The 21,736-nt window shown below is 46.5% G+C and overlaps 1 protein-coding gene across 17 annotated transcripts in view; it reads right to left on the bottom strand.

The window, feature by feature from the left end:
- NEO1 (neogenin 1) overlaps nucleotides 1-20,710 on the bottom strand; it is a 171,404-nt gene extending 150,694 nt beyond the window's left edge. For 16 of the 17 annotated variants that reach the window (XM_061553833.1, XM_061553836.1, XM_061553831.1 and 13 more), the window contains exon 1: nucleotides 20,027-20,710. In XM_061553833.1, the coding sequence (XP_061409817.1) occupies nucleotides 20,027-20,147 (121 nt within the window). In that variant the 5' untranslated portion in view covers nucleotides 20,148-20,710. The remainder of the gene's footprint in view (nucleotides 1-20,026) is intronic. The other variant, XM_061553823.1, reaches the window with a different exon arrangement.
- Nucleotides 20,711-21,736: the final 1,026 nt, after the last annotated feature.

A 21,736-nucleotide genomic window follows, 5' to 3' on the forward strand; every position in this document is an offset into this window, starting at 1 on the left:
TATGTTGGCGAGATGGTAACTACCTCGCCTGGTATACAGGAGGTCGTGGGTTTGACCCTGACGCCTGCATATTTAGAGTTGCATGGATTTTTGTTCGGGTCCTCCGGTTTTTCCCTCTACATTTAGAATCAACATCACGCGTTTGTAGTATGTGGCTGCTATAAATGTCATTTCAGTGAGCTATCATTGTGGCCAGGTCGCTTCTGAAAAAGATCTACATAGCTCAGTGGGCCTTACCTGGTAAAATAAAAAAGTGTCGGTTAATTTTATAATAGTTTACAGTTTACAGTGTGCTATTTGTACTCCATTCATAGAAAGAATATATAATCGGCGAAACCAATTCAATATTTCTCCCCTCTTTCATTCAAATCAACGAGCTGAATCATGCCTCCAGCATGAGAGGGATCTACATCCATTCAGAGCTCTCTCAGTGAGCAGTGCATACGATTGTGTCCAAGAATGGCACGGGGAAAATTAGGCCACGAAACTACTGCGGAAGTACGGCGATTGAGACAGGTGATGGTGGTGGCTACGTGCGCCAGTCATCCAGTCCTTTTCAGGTGAGGGTTTGGTGGATCCCACAAATGTTGTCAAACTCCCTTCCCATAGGCGTCAAGGTGACAGACGCTCCTCGCTCACCAGAAGCCTCTACCGCAAGTGGACTAATCGCCATCTGTTTTTGTCTGTACAGGGATAGAGCGTTGCCCCCTCGCGCACGTGGGTTTTCTCTGGGTGCTCCGGTTTCCTCCCACTTGTATGAACACCCATTACTTGGCTGAAAACATCTTACAATATAACTATCTTCATCGAAGACCATGAAATCGGCGACCCACAGCAGTTACTGCACCTACGACTGCAAATGACACTTTTCCACACTTGGCGAATGAAATATGAAAATCCCACAGTTGCTGTACATTTTTTTCTGGATGTCATATCGGGCAAGAAAAAAAAACAGATTTATTTTATGCTAAGGGCTGCCTGCAAAATGTGCTAACTGGGTATAAATTAAAAAAAAAATCTCTAGCCTCAGGGTGACACCAGGAATATATAACGATGGTGTTAATCAATATCAAGCAGTGAATTAATCAGAAACATGTCAGAAAGACGTGACACATTGCTTCGTTATGCATTACCTCTTGAGGTGTCAGGCCAGCTTGAAATTTCTCTGCTACTTTTTTCGGAGCAACATTCACAGAATTTACACGACCCTCATCGCTGAGGAATGAACAGTGGCCAGATTAAATATAAGCGATTGCATAAGTTTAACGGCAACACATTTTGGTAGTTTGCTAAATTAGATGAGTAACTTCGCTGTGTTACTGACACAGCCCTGCACCTAAGAAATGGACACGTGACTTTTGCAATGTAAGAATTTTTTCTTTTCTTCTGCTGGTTGAGCCCAATTTATGATTGTTCGTTTCAATGCGAATTACATTAACCTCAAGCTTCCAGAAACCAGCCGACCAATCACCATCATTTCCCCATTTAACCAAAATCAATGCAAGACCACAACGTAACGACGTAACGTGATTGGTCGGTTGCTCTCTCTCGCGGTCGAGGCACTTGTACACAGAGGAATTGGCGCGTGGGTCCAAAGAATCGCATCTCTTGTGTGGTTCAATGCATTTAAGGTGTCGTTTTTTTGCGGTAAGTCAACATGGCTAGTCCATGGGAATTAGGGGCGTTTCCACTCATCAATTCAGAGCCACAAATGGAGATTAGAACTACCCCAGTGTGGGTGCGAGTATGAAGGCACTTTTACTTTATTATACAGGGAGATCCATTTGTAGATACCCCACTTGAATAATAGTGAGACATGACAGAGAAAACTACATTTCATTTCAAAGCCTCTACAAGTCTCGCACCAATCTTAATACACATATTATTGAATCGTATACCACTCCTCTGTGAAGCAATGGAGCCGTTGCTATCACAATAGTCAACAATCTGTAAGGGAGTGAAGGATTAGTGGGATATCTATGGGTGGATCAGGCCCTTTATCTGTTTTAATGTGCCAAATTGGGCAAAGTGAGTTAATCCAAGGCAGTGTTGCACACCGGGAAGCCTTAACTGACCTCTCAAAGTGAGGAATTCAGATCAAGAGGTGTTGACACGCATCTGGTTCGAACTCACAAAGTCACAGTTGATGCGACCCCTTGGTAGAGTATGTTTTAATTCAGAGCTTAGGCCCATTCACTTGATACGAAGCTATGCTTGATGACTGTAACGATGATTACATCTTTCGTGAAACAATTAAAGTATTATATTCTGGGATGCTCGCGTGCAGTGCAACACCGAACCAGGTGAACCAATTTGGCAGCTAAGGCCTGTTTCTGACATTGCACTTAGGTGGCATGTAACCACACGATGATCCATCAATTGAAGCCAATCATTAGATTCATGATGCATCATTCATTGAGTCATGCACGAAACAATCAATGATTTAAAACGTATACAAATTGTATGTCAATGATTAGGCTTAAGGCGCATTTTAAGCTGACACAACTTATCAATGAGATTAAAAAATACCGAGTGATTCTTGAATCGAATCGTGACAACTCATCAGGACTTTATGGAAGGGAGAATTTAGGTCATTTGGAGAAATTATACCACGCAAACTAAGAGATGGGACAACAAATAACTAATACAGCACACAGATACATAGCCACCCTATATAGTGCATGAGGATTTCATACAGTTTTTTGTTAAAAGATGAATCACCATGAACATTGTGTCTTTGTACTCATATTAGCCAAGTGATGAGACGAATGAGAAGGTGCTACATGAAAAGGTCCACGTTAATTCTAACCCCTTAATGAAGCAAAAATGCATCCAGCGCTGAAGCCTGCTTTGTACCTGCTCCATCATTAAATGCGTGTCTCTTCAGTGCTTCGGTACAAAAGCGAGGGGAGAGACGCTTACAAACTACCGGCGCCCGCTGTTTTGTTTTTGTAACGGCCCTGCGAATTTACAACTCGGCGCTGTTAGCACGGCCGCGAAAGCCCCTACACACGCGGAAGGGGGGGGGGGACAAACACCATTATCGGAGCTTATTACGCCACACCAAATACCTTCATTAAGGACACACTCCGTATGAATAGAGGAACTGTAATGGGCATCTTTTGAAAGTGAGGCCGGTGTCTTGGCGAGCACGTCAAGCAAAGCAGCATCTTTCATAGCTGTCAACCCACACGGCTTACTTACTCCTGTGTTCTTGTACAGGGAAATTGAGTTGTGGGGTCCTGACGGCGTTAGAGCCGTTTCAATGCGGGCAACGATGTTTTTGTCGATTCGTTTGTGTTTCTCCCTTGCGATGGGACTTTGTAGGATGAACGTTGAGATTTATAAGTGGCACGGCGTGACCCAATAAGGTCCGAATTGGTCTGTAATAAGGTAGGGCACTGATAACGTGTTGACAGGTTTTGATCTATTTATGGTGGTCCGGATGTCTTGTGACCCGCCCTCCCCTTCCCCCATTAATTGACCTCTAACATTTGTTTTCCCATTGCATATTCATTTCCGTTTTATATGAACCTCACTTAAAGTATATACTAAGTTTTAGAGAATTAAATTGGGGGCACAAGACATCTGGACCAGCCTGTACAATTGGGAGGTAACGACCTGCAACATCAACAAGGCAATCTAGGCATGGGTTAAACATTGCAGTCTAGGGCATTGCTAGCTGTTACATAATACGTACGTACATAAAAAAATACGTATTATATATCGCTATTGTTTTTAGATGTTTCACAACACAGCCCCACCCCCCGTTGGGCATGTGCGTAACAATAACAATTCGCACAGTAGATGTCATACGGCAAAAACAAAAAAGTTACGCGTAAATTATTAACAACGCCTAGTCTAATACACCGTGAGACTGTTTAATTCACGAATCACATTTCGGTTTTCAATTTGGCGTCCGCACAACGACGTGTAGCTTCTTTGCCGCCGTTGCCACGAGCACGTTATCAGTGATCTCCCAAGCGCAGACGTCTGAACACGCACACACACACCAAGACGAAGCAACCAACGTGCCTTCAGGAAAGTGCATTTCAACGCGCGCCATGGGAAGGCAGAAAAGTAAAGTGCCTTCCTGCCGATAGCAATGAACACCCCCATCACGACACACCAGCAACCACGCTCGTGTTCACGTCGTCAAAGCTACAACTTAATAATGCACTTGCATCGCAGAGCATTTGCCAAACACAATTTCAGCAAACTTTATTGGAAGTAACACACGCGGTTGAAGTATGGTTTGCCCATGCCTTCCTCCCCCGCCAGTTTTAAATGAGTTGAGAACCAACTAATTTCACGGCTAAATTTCGATTTAAAGCTTTCGTGACTGCAGGGATTCATCTTCTTGGTTCTTTCGGTAAAGTCACGTAGAAGGGAAATAATAAAATAATAAAAATAACTACGTAAGGGAATAATAAAATAATAAAAATAAAACATTATCAAATAATTCTCACGACGTTTCGGCCACAACGCAAGCAGCCGTCCTCAGGTGAAGAACAGGTCTGTCGGGAAGACAGCGCTGTGAAACGTCGTGAGAATTATTTTATTATGTTTTATTTTTATTATTTCCCTTCTACGTGACTTTACCGAAAGAACCAAGAAGATAATTTCACGCATTTATCACCTTCGTGTCAAGTCGCATCTCTGTAAAATAGAACGAGTGGTGGTGGGGAGGGAGAGGAGTGGTGACAATGGTTAGCGCACTGCACCTACGACAGCCCGAGTGCAATTCCAGGCCACGACTAAAATCAGCGACGAAGTGATACCCGAAGGAGGTCAGGGTCCACCCCATGACCTCCCCACTTTGATCAGCACCAGTGCAGGAGGTTCAAACAAGGCCCACCACCACCACCGACACATCCGGCAGGGGACTCACTAAAGTCTGTATTTATACTGGTAGGAACCTCCTGGTTACACCAGCCCACAGGGGATTATTGTGTCCGTTGTGCAGGGAGGGGCTGGGTGGGGAGAAAGGGGCTGGGTGGGGAGGGTGGGGAGGGGCTGGTCACCTCGTGGTGCCCTTATAAAACTCAACTTGAACCTACTCATGCCGGCTTGTGCCCGCCCTCACAGTCGGGCATATTTGCGGAATACACCACGCCGCCGTTGACCCTGGCCATTGACCGAGCAACCCAACGTTCCTACCAGCTCCCTCCGCAGAAATGTGTTATTGTTATTAATTCAGGAGGGCAGTATTGGGTAATGAGAAAACCCTTGTAGTTTAGAACGGATATTTTTCTCCTGTGATGAAACAAATAAGGATGGGGACCATTAAATAATATTAGTTACATTTGCAAAGATCTCAGTGTTATTTAAGGATGCTTTGGCGCAGATCACAAACTGTCATAACTCTGCACCGTAGCACGACTGGACAAAGGTGGTATATTCTGACCACTGACTCCTTGGTGCAAACTGCCCCGATCCAACAATTCTCAATATATACCAAATACAAAGATTCCCTGTATAGACGTAACACACTTTTAGGGCAAGTGCTGGAAGCAAGCACCTATGAAGGCCGGCACGGCACACGAGGGGGTGGGTGGCCAGCACCACGCCCGACCGCCTTTGTCTCGCCAGTGGCGATATTTTGACATCGCACCAGGTATTCCTTTGAGGCTGAGTCGACCTAGAGAAGGCCCAGGTCTGGTTTAGATAACCACCACTGGTGTTGGCTGTCAGCAAGAATCGAACTCGGGTCGATGGATTTGCGCAACACATGATAACTGCTACACTACTGCTCCCAACCAACATATAAAGTGTACCGTGTATACACACACACACTAAAAGCATGTTAACACACGAGGCTATCAGCAAAGTATACACACGTATGCCAAGCAATCTTGAGCGTATAAAACAGAGAGACACGATGAGAATGATTGGAGAGTCGAGAGAAAGACACGGCTGCACTCCACGGTGTGCGTACCCGCCACCTCATGAACACAGGAGGCCAGCTACTTGACATCCACAACGCAAATAGCCCAAGCCAGCTTAGAGGTCACCCAAAGGGTAGAAGCCCGAATGCAACAGCCTGTTTTAAATCTTTGAGGCTTGCTGGGCATTACAGTAATTAAGAAAATATTGTACCGCTGTCAATACAAATCCCTTTCTGCCTGCCAGTAATTCCAAATAGAAATTTTAAATGAAAGTTCACGTTATTCAAATAATATTTAAATGCAAAGAAGGGCGTGCTGTGTGTAAGATTATAATGCTGCCCTTTTAGCATGCAATTATTTTCACGTTCTTATATTTTAATGTGACAAAGCACCATATTAGACAACTTCTTTGACGTGAATATGTGCAAGCACTGAACAATGATGGAATTATAGAGTGCCAACTTGAGATATTTTTGAAAAGTGTGCTTAATTTATTCCAATTAGTCAATGCACGCATGTTCTTTGTCATTTTGTTTTGATGAATGCCGCTACTTAAATCAAAAAGCTCATTTTAACAAGTGAAGGCAACATCCCTCGTATTTTGTTTATGCGTCAAATCCCGTTAACTCTTAGTGCTAGAACAATATTAGATAATTTGGAGAAAAGCAAAGAACCGCACGGTATGTTTCCAAGTGTAATAGAGCCACGGCGAAATGATATAGTGTCCATCGTTTGACCCGAAGAGGCACTCCACCCATCTGTGTTGCACATTACCCTCTATCACAACCCTTAGTTCCAGTCTCAAAAGCAGCATTGCGCTTTCAACGTTGATCATTTGGAAGCGAAACCGAACAAGTAGGTGCTCGCACTGTGAGTCCATCACATCAGATCACAGCAGTTGCATGGTAAAACAATCGCAACGTCACAGCGGCGCAAGCAACCGCTTTGCCTTAACAAAGCAAAAAAACACGTTGATCTCAACCTCCATGCAAGAAGAGGCCGAAAAAAAATGCCATCGAAAACCCTGCTGGCTTCAACACCGCACCTAATTTTAACTACAGAAATTCCTCCCTTCCAGCCCAGCCGTCTGAGCTATGGCTGAAATGTAAGCCCCCTTCCTCTCCCGACATGCAAGGCCCATAGCTGCGATGAAGGGGGTGATGGGGGTCACGCTGCCAGCCACATGCTGTTGTTAGAATCTGCTGCATCGTCTCCAAACAAACTGAACCAGTAACACCAACAGATGGGGCTTATTTTTATTTTGAAACCCTTCTCTAACCAAACAAATAGGCAGAGGTTGGAGGAGGAGGAGGAGGGGGAGGGAAACACTAGACTGTACACAGGTCATTTAATTATTTACAGGCAAGCATAGGAACTGATATCGTCCAATGAAAGCTTGAAGCAAAAAAGCTAATCGAAATTGAGGCTTCCCGTAAGTATTCGTGCCATAAACACGAACGGCTGAGCTTATTTAGCGCCACCATATAACGCGAGATAAGCAAATTGAGGTGCATGTTTCTGGAACAACTGTGCATGCTATAAAGCTGTAAAAAATAAAATACTTAAAGCAATGTATTTGCCTTATGCTAACATTTTTGGGGCAATATGACTTCATGAATAATATAATGGCGTAATGGTTAGCACGCTAGCCGCCGAACCAATGCAACAGTTGAAACAATGGCAAACGTTTTTTAAATCCATCACCCATCGCCTCCGTAAACCCAGCAGTAGACATGGGTAGAGTGTGAGTTCTCCCACCCCCCTCCAAGACATCTGTCCAGCATGGAAGAGTAGACCAAGATACCCTCCCGAGGGCGCCTCGACAGAGCTCACTATGGTCGAGTCCCTTCGGAATCAGGAGTGATGTGAGCAGCAATAATAGAGCAGGGTTGCACATTTACCTTGTCTTTGTGACTTATAAAACCGAACCATAAAAGTAATTGATTTTGCCACAGGTCAGGTACAGTTTCAGCGGTGTGGCAGCTTTAATGACACCGAGTAACCTCATTGCATAAACACATGGCTGTAACCACATGGGGGCCCCCCACGCTGCCACTGTCACAAACCCACACCTTTGGGGTTCGAACAGTAAATAATTTATTTTCACGCTAATTCCACCAAATGTCACGCTTTTCACATGCTCACGTGACTCAGTGGGTGTGCATTTGCACGTTAAGTTCAACAATAAAACAAACTATCAAGTAACACGCGCGTCAAGAGCCCCGCTTGATACCATGAAATGCGCAACTCTCAGGGACAATGCTGCATGCTTGCGACGGTGACAATTGTGACAATCCAAGTGATCAACTTAGGGCAAAATTAATTGGACCCAAAACCCAACTGTGGTGGACTTGGTGGCACAGTGGTTGGCACACTGCATTAGGAACTCGACGACCTTGCAACCATTCCAGACCACAGCTGACATCAATGGCAAGTGATACCTGAACCGGTTCTGCGTGCCTCCTCAGCTCACCCACTCCCCTCCACCACGCCATCCGCCAATCAGCAATAACCATCCATAAAAAAAGTTTTTTTTGGGGGGTCAACCCACAACCTTTACAATTCGACTACAACGTATCGAGTACAACCCTCCAACACACCCGTACGCTGTACGAGTGACGAATTGGCACGTTTTGTTTACGTGACAAACCTTACTAATGTTGGCTGTGTCGGGTGGTGGCGGGTTTAATGACACATTTGGGTGAAGTATGGTCAAACATTCCCCATGGCCGATAAGGCGTGTGGAGGCCTACACCCAGTAGTAAATTGACAAAAGGGTGGCAATTTATTCGTATTAGTATCATGAAACCAGCTATGACATTATACGACACTATTGTATGCACATATATCTACGCAACTTAGCAAACAGTGCTGGGCTAGAACATAAGGTTCCAGTGTTTAAAAAAAAAAGGCAACCTTATTCCAAATTCCACCTCATCTTGAGCACCCACATAACTCATATCGTATTGCAGCAGTGCGAGTGCATAAGGTGCCACAACCCCATTAAAGCATTTCCCTGGCTTTGGAGATGAAAGTCCAAAAAGGATCGAGATTCATGTTACACAAAACTATTCCCATCGCCCAGGCCTCCTTGGGAGGAGAAGGCACACGTTTTCCATTTACAACGGCGATCCTCGTGCCGGGAGCAAAGGTTTTCGCCGTGTTTGCTTCGCTTTTTAAATCCTTTATATTAAGTTCACTTGCTGCTTGCTGCGCGCTTACGACCGTGCAAATATTTCGGTCGTTTTTTTACCCACTTCCCGTGATCCAATCGAGCTGACATTTTGCACACAGACTCGTTGTGTGTGACAATTTATTTTCGTGAAATTTTTTTCCAAAATTTTACACTTTTAGGAAAATAAATAATATTTAATCACCAATTGCTTAATGGTGGCAGGCAATCATCTGACCCATAGGTGGCAGCCATCTCAAGCCAGAGGACGAGAGGACTCTGGCCTCCACGCATATAAAGGATTTATAGTGAAAAACTTAGTTTTACGGGTTAATTTTTTTGTGTCTAAACAGTCCACCACCTCCTCCTCCACCTCCTCCCCGTAAATGCCGCGTGAGCATCGCTAGGGCCCAGCGCTGAAAACTGCGGCGATGGCCTGACGCTTTAGAGGAAACCAAACTGCGAATGTGGAAAGGCGCTTCTCTGTATTGCACGTGCGTGCCAGCAAGCTAAACTTTATTTTCTAATATTGTATGACGATGGTAATAATAGTAACACAGAATGAAGAAAAACTGATGTATGCATAAAAAAACATTTGCTAATTATCTTATTGGTTCTTTCGGTAAAGTCACGTAGAAGGGAAATAATAAAATAATAAAAATTAACATAATTGTATTTTATTATGTTTTAGTTTTATTATTTTATTATTTTCCTTCCAACGTGACTTTACCGAATGAACCAAGAAGATGAATCCCTGCAGTCACGAAAGCTTTAAATCGAAATTTATTTGCTAATTAACTAGGAATTAAACTATCTCATCCCGACCAACACGCCCTAACCTCGATAATGATTTCATAGGTTTTAACATTCCTTCAAATTGTATTCGCTCATTTATGTATACGAGTAAAACATATCCCATTGTTAATGAAGTGAATGTATTACGGTGCTCTATGTGTGATTGATAATATAACAGAAAAAAGTCGGTAACGTGTATTCGTTTCAGCTAGCGAGCAGCGCTCGGATGAAGATCTTTTGTAGTTGTGGCAGACCACAGGATAATATAGCAAGGAGAGTCGTAATGATTGGGTGCGGGGTGGGAGAAGGGTTACAGCGTCTGCTGATGAATAAAGCATGCGGCTACTTAATGTGTACATTCTCCTGATCACTTGGAGAAGCCAACGTTAACAGAAGATGATATTTGAATCCTTAGAAGTGCCACGGAGTCAACGCGAAGTGTGGTTCGCAGTGTTAATTGCCTGTCGAGGAACAAAAAATGCTATAGTACGTGGTACAAATACAAGTTACATGATTTTAATTAAACATACATTCCCCCCTCCTCCCAAAAAAGTCTCAACATTCCTAGACATCTTTTTTTGCACGACTTAGCAGACACAAAATGATGTACCCTGTTAAGTACATGATCACACCGTAAAGTGGATACTTCAATAAAAAAAACCCAATCGTGTACCGCATACAACCCTTTCTCAATCCACTGTTGGATGAATACCTCGTCAAGCTGAGGCCGCCATGGGGTCTTTGGCTCATGCTTCACCGAGCCGGTCAGCGTGGGTTTGGTGAAGAGGTGGTGGGTGGGTGGGTGAGGCAAGACGCTCCACTCATGTTAGTCACGGCCGCGAAATGCTCTCAAGTGACAAGGTTCATTCATTTCATAATGCAGCGCACTAACCGCAGCACTAACACACTCCACGCATCAAACATTTCAATGACTCTATTCACCGCGGCGTACTCGAAAATTAGAATACCGTCATTACAAAGATCACACGAGTCTTAACACGCCCACACCATTTTTACTGTTTAAAACGGACACAAAAACAACCAATAGAACTACGTAAAAAATTGTGAAAATAAATAAACTTTCACGTGAAAAACAACCCATTAAGGAAATCCTGCAATTACCTCCAGCCTTTCCATTGCTCTAGGTTTGTTTATGTACTAACAAAGGAGCAGATGCTCCCTGTTACAAAGCAGAGCAGCCAAAACACATTCCCAAAGGTTTGATTACCAGTGTGGACCGCCTCCACATATCAGATTGCATCCATTAATTGTACGCCAGCCTAGTTAAGCTCTTGGCCTTAAAACTGTGGCTCACATTTCCCTTCCATACAGCTCTCAACATCTATGACAGATTAGCAAGATAATGGCTGCAACAGGTCGCTTAATCCTCCCTTAGTGTTATTACAAATAGCCTTCATGACCACATTCCTAATATGAATGGTCATACACGATGTGCATCAGAACAGCAGCGTTGACCAGGATGCTTTTGGAGGGAGTTGTTTTTTTCTTCTCAAGAAAGACTTTAGCTTCCAATTTCAGAATGCAGCTCAAAGTGCAGCAGTACTTCATTAAAACCCAAGTTTAAATGTGGCTCGTCAAAATTATTTTAATAAACACAATCGTACATCCAAATAGCAATACATTGTTACGCAACAGTGTACAAGACGGCATGGTAAATGACGTTTTGTTTTAAATTGCCACCACAATTTCACCACCACCCTGGTACTTAATAAAGCACGATAAGAAAACTATCCCTTTTATACTTTGAGTATACCCTTTTGCAGTTACAGAAAAATACGAGATGGGCTGCAACCAATGTATGCCACACTCCAATGTAATGCGAACTACAAACAGCAGCATGCAAAGGGAGGTGACAGGGATGGGAAAGAGGTGACTGCACATCTGACCCCAAGTAGAGAGAGAATCCATCACCAACCCTAACAGCTTCAACATCAAGATGAGAACCCAAGGGGCCATGGGCTGTGAACTTTGAAGCTACTCGTGGCTACGTGCACTTGCTAATGCGAATCTCGACTGCATACCTACACGAGCAACAATGTACGAATTGTGCATTCACAGTTAACGCAAAATTGCCAATTATTTACCCAGGATAGTCTTACCGAGTCTCAGGACTCTTTTAAGGACTACAGCAACACAAGCCTTTACCATGCTGTAATGAATGAGTAAACATAGTTCAGCATATGAGCATTTTGTCTGCTCATTTAGGAATTCTTTAGGTTGCTTAATAGCATGGGATTTAGCATGCTTGCCACGAAGTCAGCTTGCACAGCCTCAATGCAGTGCTCCGAATTCTGCATCTGCATGGGAATTCCGAAGGAAATTACCATTCGTACGATCTGTGGTATAACAATAACATGATGTGAAGCTCAAGGTCCACCCCTGCCATTGTTTGCTCACACGCTGGCTGACGAAAGGGCCTCCTCTAGATGTGGTTGTCTAGCGCTTTCTAGAGCCCCATCTAGAGGGGGCCGGGTTCCTAGTGGTGGCATGATGTTAACTAACTCACCTGGCATACAGGAGGTCGTGGGTTCGTTCCCGACCCTGACGATGTCTCTATATTTAGAGTTTGCATGTTCTCCCCGTGGTCGCGTGGATTATGCTCCGAATCCTCTGGTTTTTCCCTCCACATTTAGAAACATACATTGAGAGTATTTGGCTGCTATGCAATGTCCACATCATCCACTTCATTGGGCTATCATTTGTGGCCAGGTTGCTCCTGAAAAATAGCTATACAGCTCAATTGCCCTTACCTGGTAACATAAAACATAGTTTAAGTTTATACCCTTCCATGCTGGCCAAAAGCCTTAAGAAGAGTTGGGAATACTCACACTTTACCCCACCACAGGCAAACTTGCCGGCCAACTCACCGTGGAGTTCCCATTTTATACTGTTGGCTGGACAGAGAGGCTGGGGGGTGGTGGGGTTGGGATTTCGGAGATATAACTGGTACATGCCGGATTGCATGTCCAGTGTGCTCACCATTACACCACACGACAGCATCGACATGAAGCAAGATCCTACAATAGATGTAGGCATGGTGGCATATGTCTCCAATGCACCTGGATTTGGGAAGTATTATCCCAAAAGCTGAAGGGCTATGAGATGGGCAGTAGACGTAGCTAATTGAGTAGGATGTTGAGTCATATCCACTTGTATGTGTGTAGGTTTTCTCTGCATAATCTGGTTTACTTTTGAGTGCGAAAAAATGGCAATGAAAACCATGGCAAAATAATCCAAAGAAGGACCTTCCTGAATAAAAAAAACACGAATGATTCTTCATGAGACCTTCCTAGGAAAACAAAATAAAAATGATATTAACTCTCACCAGAGGTGAAATGCTGTTTAAACATTAAAAAAGTCAAAGTCGCTGTGCTCAAATGAGCAATGAAGCAGTATTCATCTCCACGAGATGCCCTAGACCAGTGGCAGAAGCCCTGTGCTGACAACTGTGCCCCTGCTCCACAAACTTCACCGAGTAATATCAATCGAATAATAGTACTAATGCCACCGAGTCATCTTGGCAAGAATCATCAAGTCTCAAGACTCAATTTCAGGAGGGTCAATAATTGCAATGTTTGGCCATGTTGGGGGTGGGGGGGGGGCAAGGAACTGGAGTGCCCTGAGAAAATCCAAGCGATGTAATTTCAACAGGTTAACATACTCAAAGCCCCACTCAGATGGATTCAAGAATCCATTGCTGTACCGCCATCTCCTGGCCACCGCATAGTCAACCTACACATTTTCGAAAGGTCATTGGAACAATGAGTTGCAGCACCCTTGACTTTCCTCTCTCTGGATCTTGACGAACATCTCTGGGGACCAGACTCGTTCTAAATGTTACATGTACAGTACAAGGCGCTTAATTAGCATCAACCACGACCAATCAACTGTTGGATGAACACCTCCCCAAGTCGTTGCCATCTCTCGTGCTATCACGATTTAACAATCATCAGACATTTAATGCATTTATTGTGATTATTATTCATAACAATACGAATATAGTACTTAAGGGGAAGGGAATTAATATTTAAATCATCTGTCGAGTTAATGTCAGGGTCAATTGTAATCCTGAAATGGATCATCTAATAAATGGAGGGTACTCCCCATGGTGAATACATATTTCCTAAAAAAAATCTATTAATTCGTGTGACTCTCTGTTAAATGCTCTATAATCATGTTCCAAATTCTGTTTCGTGGCAGCGTGGTTTAATCACACTCACGAAAATAATTCAGCGCGAGGAGTAAGTAAGGTTACACGAGTCTGCGTGTCTGGTATGCGAACCAATCCTGATGTGTACAGGGATATGTTGTTTTCGATGTTATCATCAGTATCCATCATTTGGAGCATAAATTATGCATCGAGCACGCACATGGGATAGAATGACACTGTAATCACGGGTGACATTCTGCGCCAATCCTGTTCCAGTGTAAAATGTACCCCTCCGTACAGTATTTCCATTGAAATATCTCTAATTTCACTACAGTTCAAGGTAAAGCCACTTACACGTATTGTTTAAGCGATGTGTTGACGTGCTATATGTTTACGCACGGAGTGAATATCGAGGCGAATGTCAGCTGTGCTCACAATGCTCACAGCAGGTGGAAAAAAAACACCCCCCTTCATTTCCAGGGAACACGTACCCTACCTCTCGGACGCGCGCCAACACGGTTTCAAAGTGCTGGTGGCACCCACACTTTTACCCACCAAAAAGCATAATTCAAATGGCCTGACTCGTTGCGTGTGCCCACAAAATGGTATCGCAGTTGGGCAATGAGATATCTTTTATCATGGCCTTTTTCAGAACGTGCACGCCCATCAGAATGGAGATATGTCTGCAGGCTTCCCTCCGTAGAGTATGGATGTTGAACTTATTTTATTGCTGTAAGTAGCCAACCGTGCTTATCGGAGGTGCGGGGGAAGGACAACAAATTAAAACACACACAAAAAAAACTGTTCTGAAGAAATGAGCTTTCAATTGAGATGTCAAAGTGCATATAGCTCCCGCTGCCTTCCTAGACTATTGAGAACCCTTGACAAATTATGGCCACTTTCCATGACAGCGCAGTCTTCACGGACACTTCAATCGAACTATTTTACTCGACACTAGAGGGAGCCCCTTTATGCAAAGCTCATCACACACGCACAACAACAGCTATATTACACTGCACCAGTGGTATCGCAGATTAACGAAGACAAAATAAAGCTGGTTTTTTTTTCTTGAATGCAATAATTAGTGACCGAGGCTGAGATCGTCAACTCAGCGCCACTTGAGAAACTGGTTTGAATCACGAGTGGCAGCCTCAATATTGTTTGCACCGAGGATCTCATCAGCCATGCCTCTGAAATGAAATGGGCAGGAGTCTCCGAATTTAAACACCGCCTGGACTGAAGCAATGCAGGACGGAGGATTTTGCCTTGGGTTTCAACATGCTTTGAAAGCCCCTGCTGGTTTGTTCTGCAAGTGGCCTCTCTACCAGAGAGAGGTCACGTGTAAATACACTTTGTAGATGTAGCCATTCCCTAATCAAGCAACTCTTACCGTCGCTTGTTCGAGATAAGACAGCACCGTTCTGATACGTTGCACACCATGAGCACATTCGTAATGCCACGTGAAATCATTAAAAAGACGAATTCATCCCCGCATTTTCAATATCCCGGACAGTAAAATGTATGCTCGTAAAAAAAACACACGCTTGAGGAAAGAAAATCAGAGTGAATGTGTATAAGAAAGTAGCACTCTACGACTGATTACAAGACGACAATAATGGTCCTATTTTGAGCTTTACTTGGCCACGGCTGACGTGTTGACGCGTTCTCAGGACCGGTTTGTCCAGAATTGACACGCGGCATGAACAACCCATCAGTGGAATGGACTTGAATTTACTGAGGCTGTTGACATGGCATGCCGAATGGCTAATGGGAGAGAACCACTCAAGCTAGCATTGTCGCGTCTTAACTCTTGCGTGATGAGCGCGATTACAAATGTCTTCTAGACGACACCGGCAGTCCCCGTGTAGCTTTTTTTGTATTCCCTGCTCGTGCTTGTTTGGTCGGTTAAGCCGGAGACGTTGTAAAACTGCTTGAAATGCTGGGCTGTTACATCACGTCTGGGCAAGGCTGCATGTGGCTCCAACAATTAGCAAACAAGCTCAACAAATAGTCTGCCACACGTGGTGCATCAACACTACAAGATAAACCCCCATCCACCCCCTCCGACCGAAGCAAGTCTCGACACTCTGGGCACTCGACAAATGTCACGTTACCGTGGGACCTCCTTCGCCAGTCCCGAAATATGATAATAGGGTTTCCCCCTTTTTTTCTGCCAACAAAACAGGTGTTGAGATGTTAAAACACCAAACTGAAACCTTTTTACAAGGAATCATGTCTGCATTAGCCAATATACTTGTGGTCAGAATACAAAAAAACTCTGATAATATATGCATTGTCTTTTTTTGGTGTGGTGAGGCTGTCATCCAGCAGTGGATTGGCAAGGGGTTATATATATATATTGTATACAGACGTGGCACTGCATGTCAATGGCCTGTGCAGGCACTAGCGTTATCATAGCACGACTTTGTGCGGCCAATTTGTCTCGAAATCCACGCAGCAGTGGGACGCTTCATTGGCATTGATTGCACTTTTCTGTTCCTGGCGAATTATTATCATTACTCCGTCAATCCCTTTGGGGTTTTCTTTTCGTATCCCAATCAACATTCTCGACGAGCAAATCTGAATGGTTGTCCTTTGCTAGATTATCGCAATGCGTGGCAGTATGTTTTTTTTTATATACTGCAGTGCGTTACTGTAGTGTCGTCCACAGTGGCAGGTGATATCAGAAGCCGTCCTCGCTCGGAGTCCTAATACACCCCCCACCCCTCTTCCCCCCACCCTCACCAATCCGCACTACTGGCCAAAGTGGGGAAGTATGGTCAAACCAAACAACCCCCATGACCAACAGTACGACTGACATAGCGTAAGGGAGGGCCATCATCCAGCAGTTGCACGCAGTACCGTCCACTTTTACCACCCACGCATACATGTTTAATACAATTGCCTCCGCAAACAATGCTTATATCACAGTCGAAGCCTGTATATGCTTACGGTATAATTGTACTCTGCATAGCTGCTGGGTATAAAGCAGAAGCGCAACAGCGAAGAGCAACGTGAAGTGAAACCGACGGTCACTCTTCTTTTGCCAGATGTGGAGGTCTTGTCCAGCAGTAACCAGGCGAATAGAAGGCACAAGAAACGCAATTCGTAAGAGGGCAAAGTAATATCGCCCTGCACTTGTCATTCTGTAGCAAATTCTGCTAAGCGGCCAGACTGTGCTGCTGGTAGCTGTTGATACGTCAAACCCGAGCAGGCAGACCAAGCCACCGCGCGTAACTCTCCCTTCCCTCCCTGCACATCGCAGTCCGAACTGTTCACTCCAACAATGCAATGGTTAATTCACATCGCGTTGTCAATCCACCGATAAATGATGGCTCCCCCACGCCGTGTCTGTCACGGGGGTTATTTGGGCATACTTCACGAGGAGAGCCACGACGAGCCGGCGAAGGTGGTGGAAATGGGCGGGCTGGTGAGTTTGCTGTCAGTGGACCGGTTCGAATATAACTCGCCGCTCATGTCAAGCCGTCGGATCCGTGAATTGAACTCGGATGCCGGGCTCGTAGCGCAGAGCTCTCGTCACTGCGAAACAACCCCACCATCATCGCCACCTCCCTTCCCTCCCTCCCTCCCCCGCATCAGTGATTTTGCCTCTCGAAACGAAAAACTTACATTAAGCCCATTTGTTTTCTATCTCGGAATTACGACGTCGCCTTTTGAAGGTTGCTTGAGCCACTGTGTTTTAGTGTCCACACTTAGGCAGCTGTAAGGCGTGCGCCTTAACCGCGCCACGTTTTGTTCCATCGCGCGATGCGCATCGTGACATGCGTTTTGTGCACAGCACGGAATTTTGGGTGAAGAGTGAGTGGCGATTTAGCGTGCTGCGCGCGCAATTAACGCAGCCGCCATCCTACGTTCGATTCCGAACCACGGGTAGCATTTTACTTGATATTTCAATCGGTAACCGGCCATTCCCTTCCACATTTTGTTTTAGAACCAACCCAAACTGACCAGTGTGGTGAAATATGGTTAACCCCCCCCCACCCCGGAAGACCCCAAACGGCATAAGGGAGGATTCCTCCAGCAGTGGAAAATGTTTTTAAATTCTAATTATTACGTGCATGAATGCCGCCTAATTTGATCCCGGGGCTCAATTCACAAAATCAATTGGCATCAACCAGTTTCAATTGTGAGGACGCCCAATTGCCCCTGCACACACAAAACAAAAGACAAAGATCCCCCCGTATAGCCTCGACAGACTGTTGGGGCAAGTGCTGTTAGCGAGTAGCGCCTATGAAGGTCAGCACGGCACACGAGAGGGTGGGGGGTGGGCAGCAACCACGCCCGGCCGCCTTTGTCTCCCCAGTGGCGATGTTTACACATCGCACCAGGTACTCGTTTGAGGCTGAGTCGACCTAGGGGAGGCCTAGGACTGATTCACAAATTCGTCACTGGTGGTGGCCATGAACGGCAATCGAATCTGTTTCGCCCGGTTCGTAGCGCAGAGCGCTAACCACCACACTACCGCTCAACACGCACACAAAGACAAAGATCCCCCGTATAGCCTGTGGGGGAAAGTGCTGTTAGCGAGCACACACACAAGCGCGCACTCACACACAATAATACACACGCACGCTCTCGTCCGGGTCTCCCTTAGTAACATGTACGACTCTCGTGGGTGGAAAGTGATTGAGCTCAAAGTTAAAACTGTGAAACGAGGCGGATCAACTCACAATGGCTTGCTCGCAGGGCCCTCCAATTAGCAAATACAATGCCCACCCGATGCATGTAGCAATACGCGTGTAAGCGCGTGCGTGCGTGTTCTGACCAAGGGCAGTCATCCGAAACGTCGAGACGATAAATTCATCTCGGTGACCGGAACGCAAAAAAAAACCCAATTCCGTTTCTATTTACACATAACCTGTAACCTATTGTGCGCATGACAGACATTGTGATCCGCGCGCGCGAGTGTGTGTGTACATATTGTAAGTGTGTTGTTTCACCCAGCAGCCTCGCAGGCTAAAAGGAATGCCTATGTGCGGTGTGTGTGTGTGCGTGCGCGCGTGTGCACTTCAGCTTACGACCACTTGCTGAGCGAAGTATGACGGAGGATGTTTAATCACGCGCAGTATGCACATCGAGTGAAGTGAAATCTGAAATCAAGGCAGCTGATCGAGCAGCAGCCACGGCCTCCCATGCCCTTATCGGCTAAGTCAAAAATGTGGTTAAGAGTGACAAGGAAGGGAGTGCACGCGATGACGAGATGAAAATGATATCAGCACCAGCTCTGCGCTCGAGTGTGTGTGTGTGGTACTGTGTCAGTACAATGTAAAGGTGCGTCCCTGATGGTGGAAGGGCCTCCACCACAGCGAACTCCAGGGGGCCAATTGGCCTACTCTTCCACCGTTGAGTCGACGCGTTAGAAGAGGTGGGCGTACCCACACTTCACCCCACCTCAAGCGACATCCCGATCGACCGTGGTGGACCCCCCGTGTATTTCTGCTGCGCGAACAGAGTCCGCGGAGGGGATATCCAATAAACTTACACCACTGCCGCGCCGTGAGATAGAATCGAACCGACGGCTTCTGGATTGCACGTTCCCGTGGTGCTGCTAACCATCACTCCACGGCAGGTCCCATGTCAGTGCATGTCACAGGGTGGGATAGTGATGGGTCAGTGCGGGGAGCGGTAGTGTAGCTGTTAGCGCGCTGCGCTACGATCCCGGCGACCCGAGTTCGATTCTCGCTCACGGCCAACAACACAAGCGACGATTGTCTGAACCCCGGCCCGGGACCTCCCCTAGGTCGAATCAGCCTCAAACGAATGCCCAGTGCGATGTGTCTCCCACCCCTTCCTGTGCCGTGTGGACCTTCATAGGCGCTCGCAAACAGCACTCGCCCCAACAGTCTGTTGAAAGCTACAGGGGGATGATATTTGTCTTCGTAAGTGCATGCGGCGCGTGTAGCTACCTGCACTGTGTGCGTGTGTGAGAGCGCATGACACGTGCCTCGGTGCGAGTGCTCCTTAGCCATCGCAACTCACCGTGCACAAAGGCCACTTTGAGCAGCAGCAGCAGCAGGAGGGCCAGCAGAGCTGTGCGCGGCGGCGGCGGCGTTCCAGCTGGGCTGTCACTCCTTGGGGCCATGGTGCCTCCTACCCCCATTTCCCCTGGGGCCCCGCAGGTCCGGGGGACCCCCTGGTCCACTCGAACTCTTGTGTCGTGATCTCCCTAGTCAATGTGCCCTCGCATCTGTCGCTGCAGCAGCAGCAGGAGGAGGACAACGACTCCAAGCTGTCAACACTCCCTCCAACAGCGAAAGCAAATCCCAAGTCTTCCCGTTGGTTCACTCCGTGCCCTCCGCACCAACCGGCCTTCTTCCACAGCGTCCAGTGAAGCAGATCCACATTTAAAAGACAACAACAAGGGGGGGGGAGGGAGAGGCGATGGGGTTGTGGAGAGGTAAGGGGGCGAAGACAAAACCCCCCCTTAGTTCAATCCGTCGCACCGGTGTAGTAGTATTATTATCATTCCTCGAGTGAAGAAGCCAAGTCGCCGTTCCTCGACCCGCGTGAAACTTGCTCCTCCGCAAAACTTGGGCGGCCAGGCGAGGCGAGCAGTGTGCCCCCGCGATGCGTGCTGCGCGCTGAGCTGCGCTCTGTCTGGGATCCCTCTCCACTGGCCGTGCGTTCTACACCCCCACTCGCTCTCCACCCAACTCGTGCCCTCTCCTCCTCCTCCCCCCTTCTCTCTCTCTCGCTCCCTCCCTCTCCACCCCCCCGCTCACTCTCTCCCTCTCTCTGTCCCTCCCATCTCATCCTCCCTCCCTCCCTCTCATCGTCCTCTTCGCTCTCCTTTTCCACTCCCCATTGGGGTTCACCGCAAGACCCGGCAAGGATCTGCGACTTGAACATCGATTACGTGGAGCTGGAAGCGGCGAGAGGTTGCGTGTTGTGGAGTCTGTTGGCGGTGGGTGGTTGTGGGAGTGGGAGATGGGGTGAAGACGTGAGATTGTCTTCAGAGAGAGATATTTTTTGTGTTGACCACATACACAGAGGACAAACTACAAGAGAGTGAGAGAAAAAAAAACGAGATTTATAGAGACACAAACAAAGACAAAGATCCCCGTATAGCATTAATATACTGCGGGGGCAAGTGCTGTTTACGAGCACTTATGAAGGCCGGCACGGCACACGAGGGGGTGGGTGGGCCAGCACCACGCCCGGCCGCCTTTGTCTCCCTAGTCGCGATGTTTGCACACCGCACCAGGTACTCCGTTTGCGGCTGAGTCAACCTCGGGGAGGCCCAGGACCGGTTCAGATCATCGCTGCTGGTGTCGGCCGCGAGCGGGAATCGAACTTGAGTGGCCGGCTTCGTGGCACAGCGCGCTAACGCTTTGCCCCACCGCTCCCCACACACAGCGAGACAGCACGCAAACTATATGCGTTCAGACACGGCCAGTCGTTACAATGGAATACCACGTCACTTTTGTACATTGTATTTGCACGAGGTATCAAACAACGTGAGTGCCCTTAAAATATTTGGCTAGTGCAACGTATTCATTGGATCGCTCGTAATGACGTAACATAAATAAGTGTTCGGGGATGCATCCGTGACGCGTTGGTGAGTGGACTGCGCTACGAAGCAAGCTCACATCGGTGGTGCGTGATGTCTAACAGGGTAATCGGCCTCTCTTCCTTCACCGACCCTTTACCGGCGTGGCATGGTGAAGTATGGTCAAAACTACGACCAAT

The sequence above is a fragment of the Lethenteron reissneri genome, chromosome 18 (assembly GCF_015708825.2).
Source record: "Lethenteron reissneri isolate LAM-NWPU_2019-01 chromosome 18, ASM1570882v1, whole genome shotgun sequence".
NCBI classification, from domain to species: Eukaryota; Metazoa; Chordata; class Hyperoartia; order Petromyzontiformes; family Petromyzontidae; genus Lethenteron; species Lethenteron reissneri.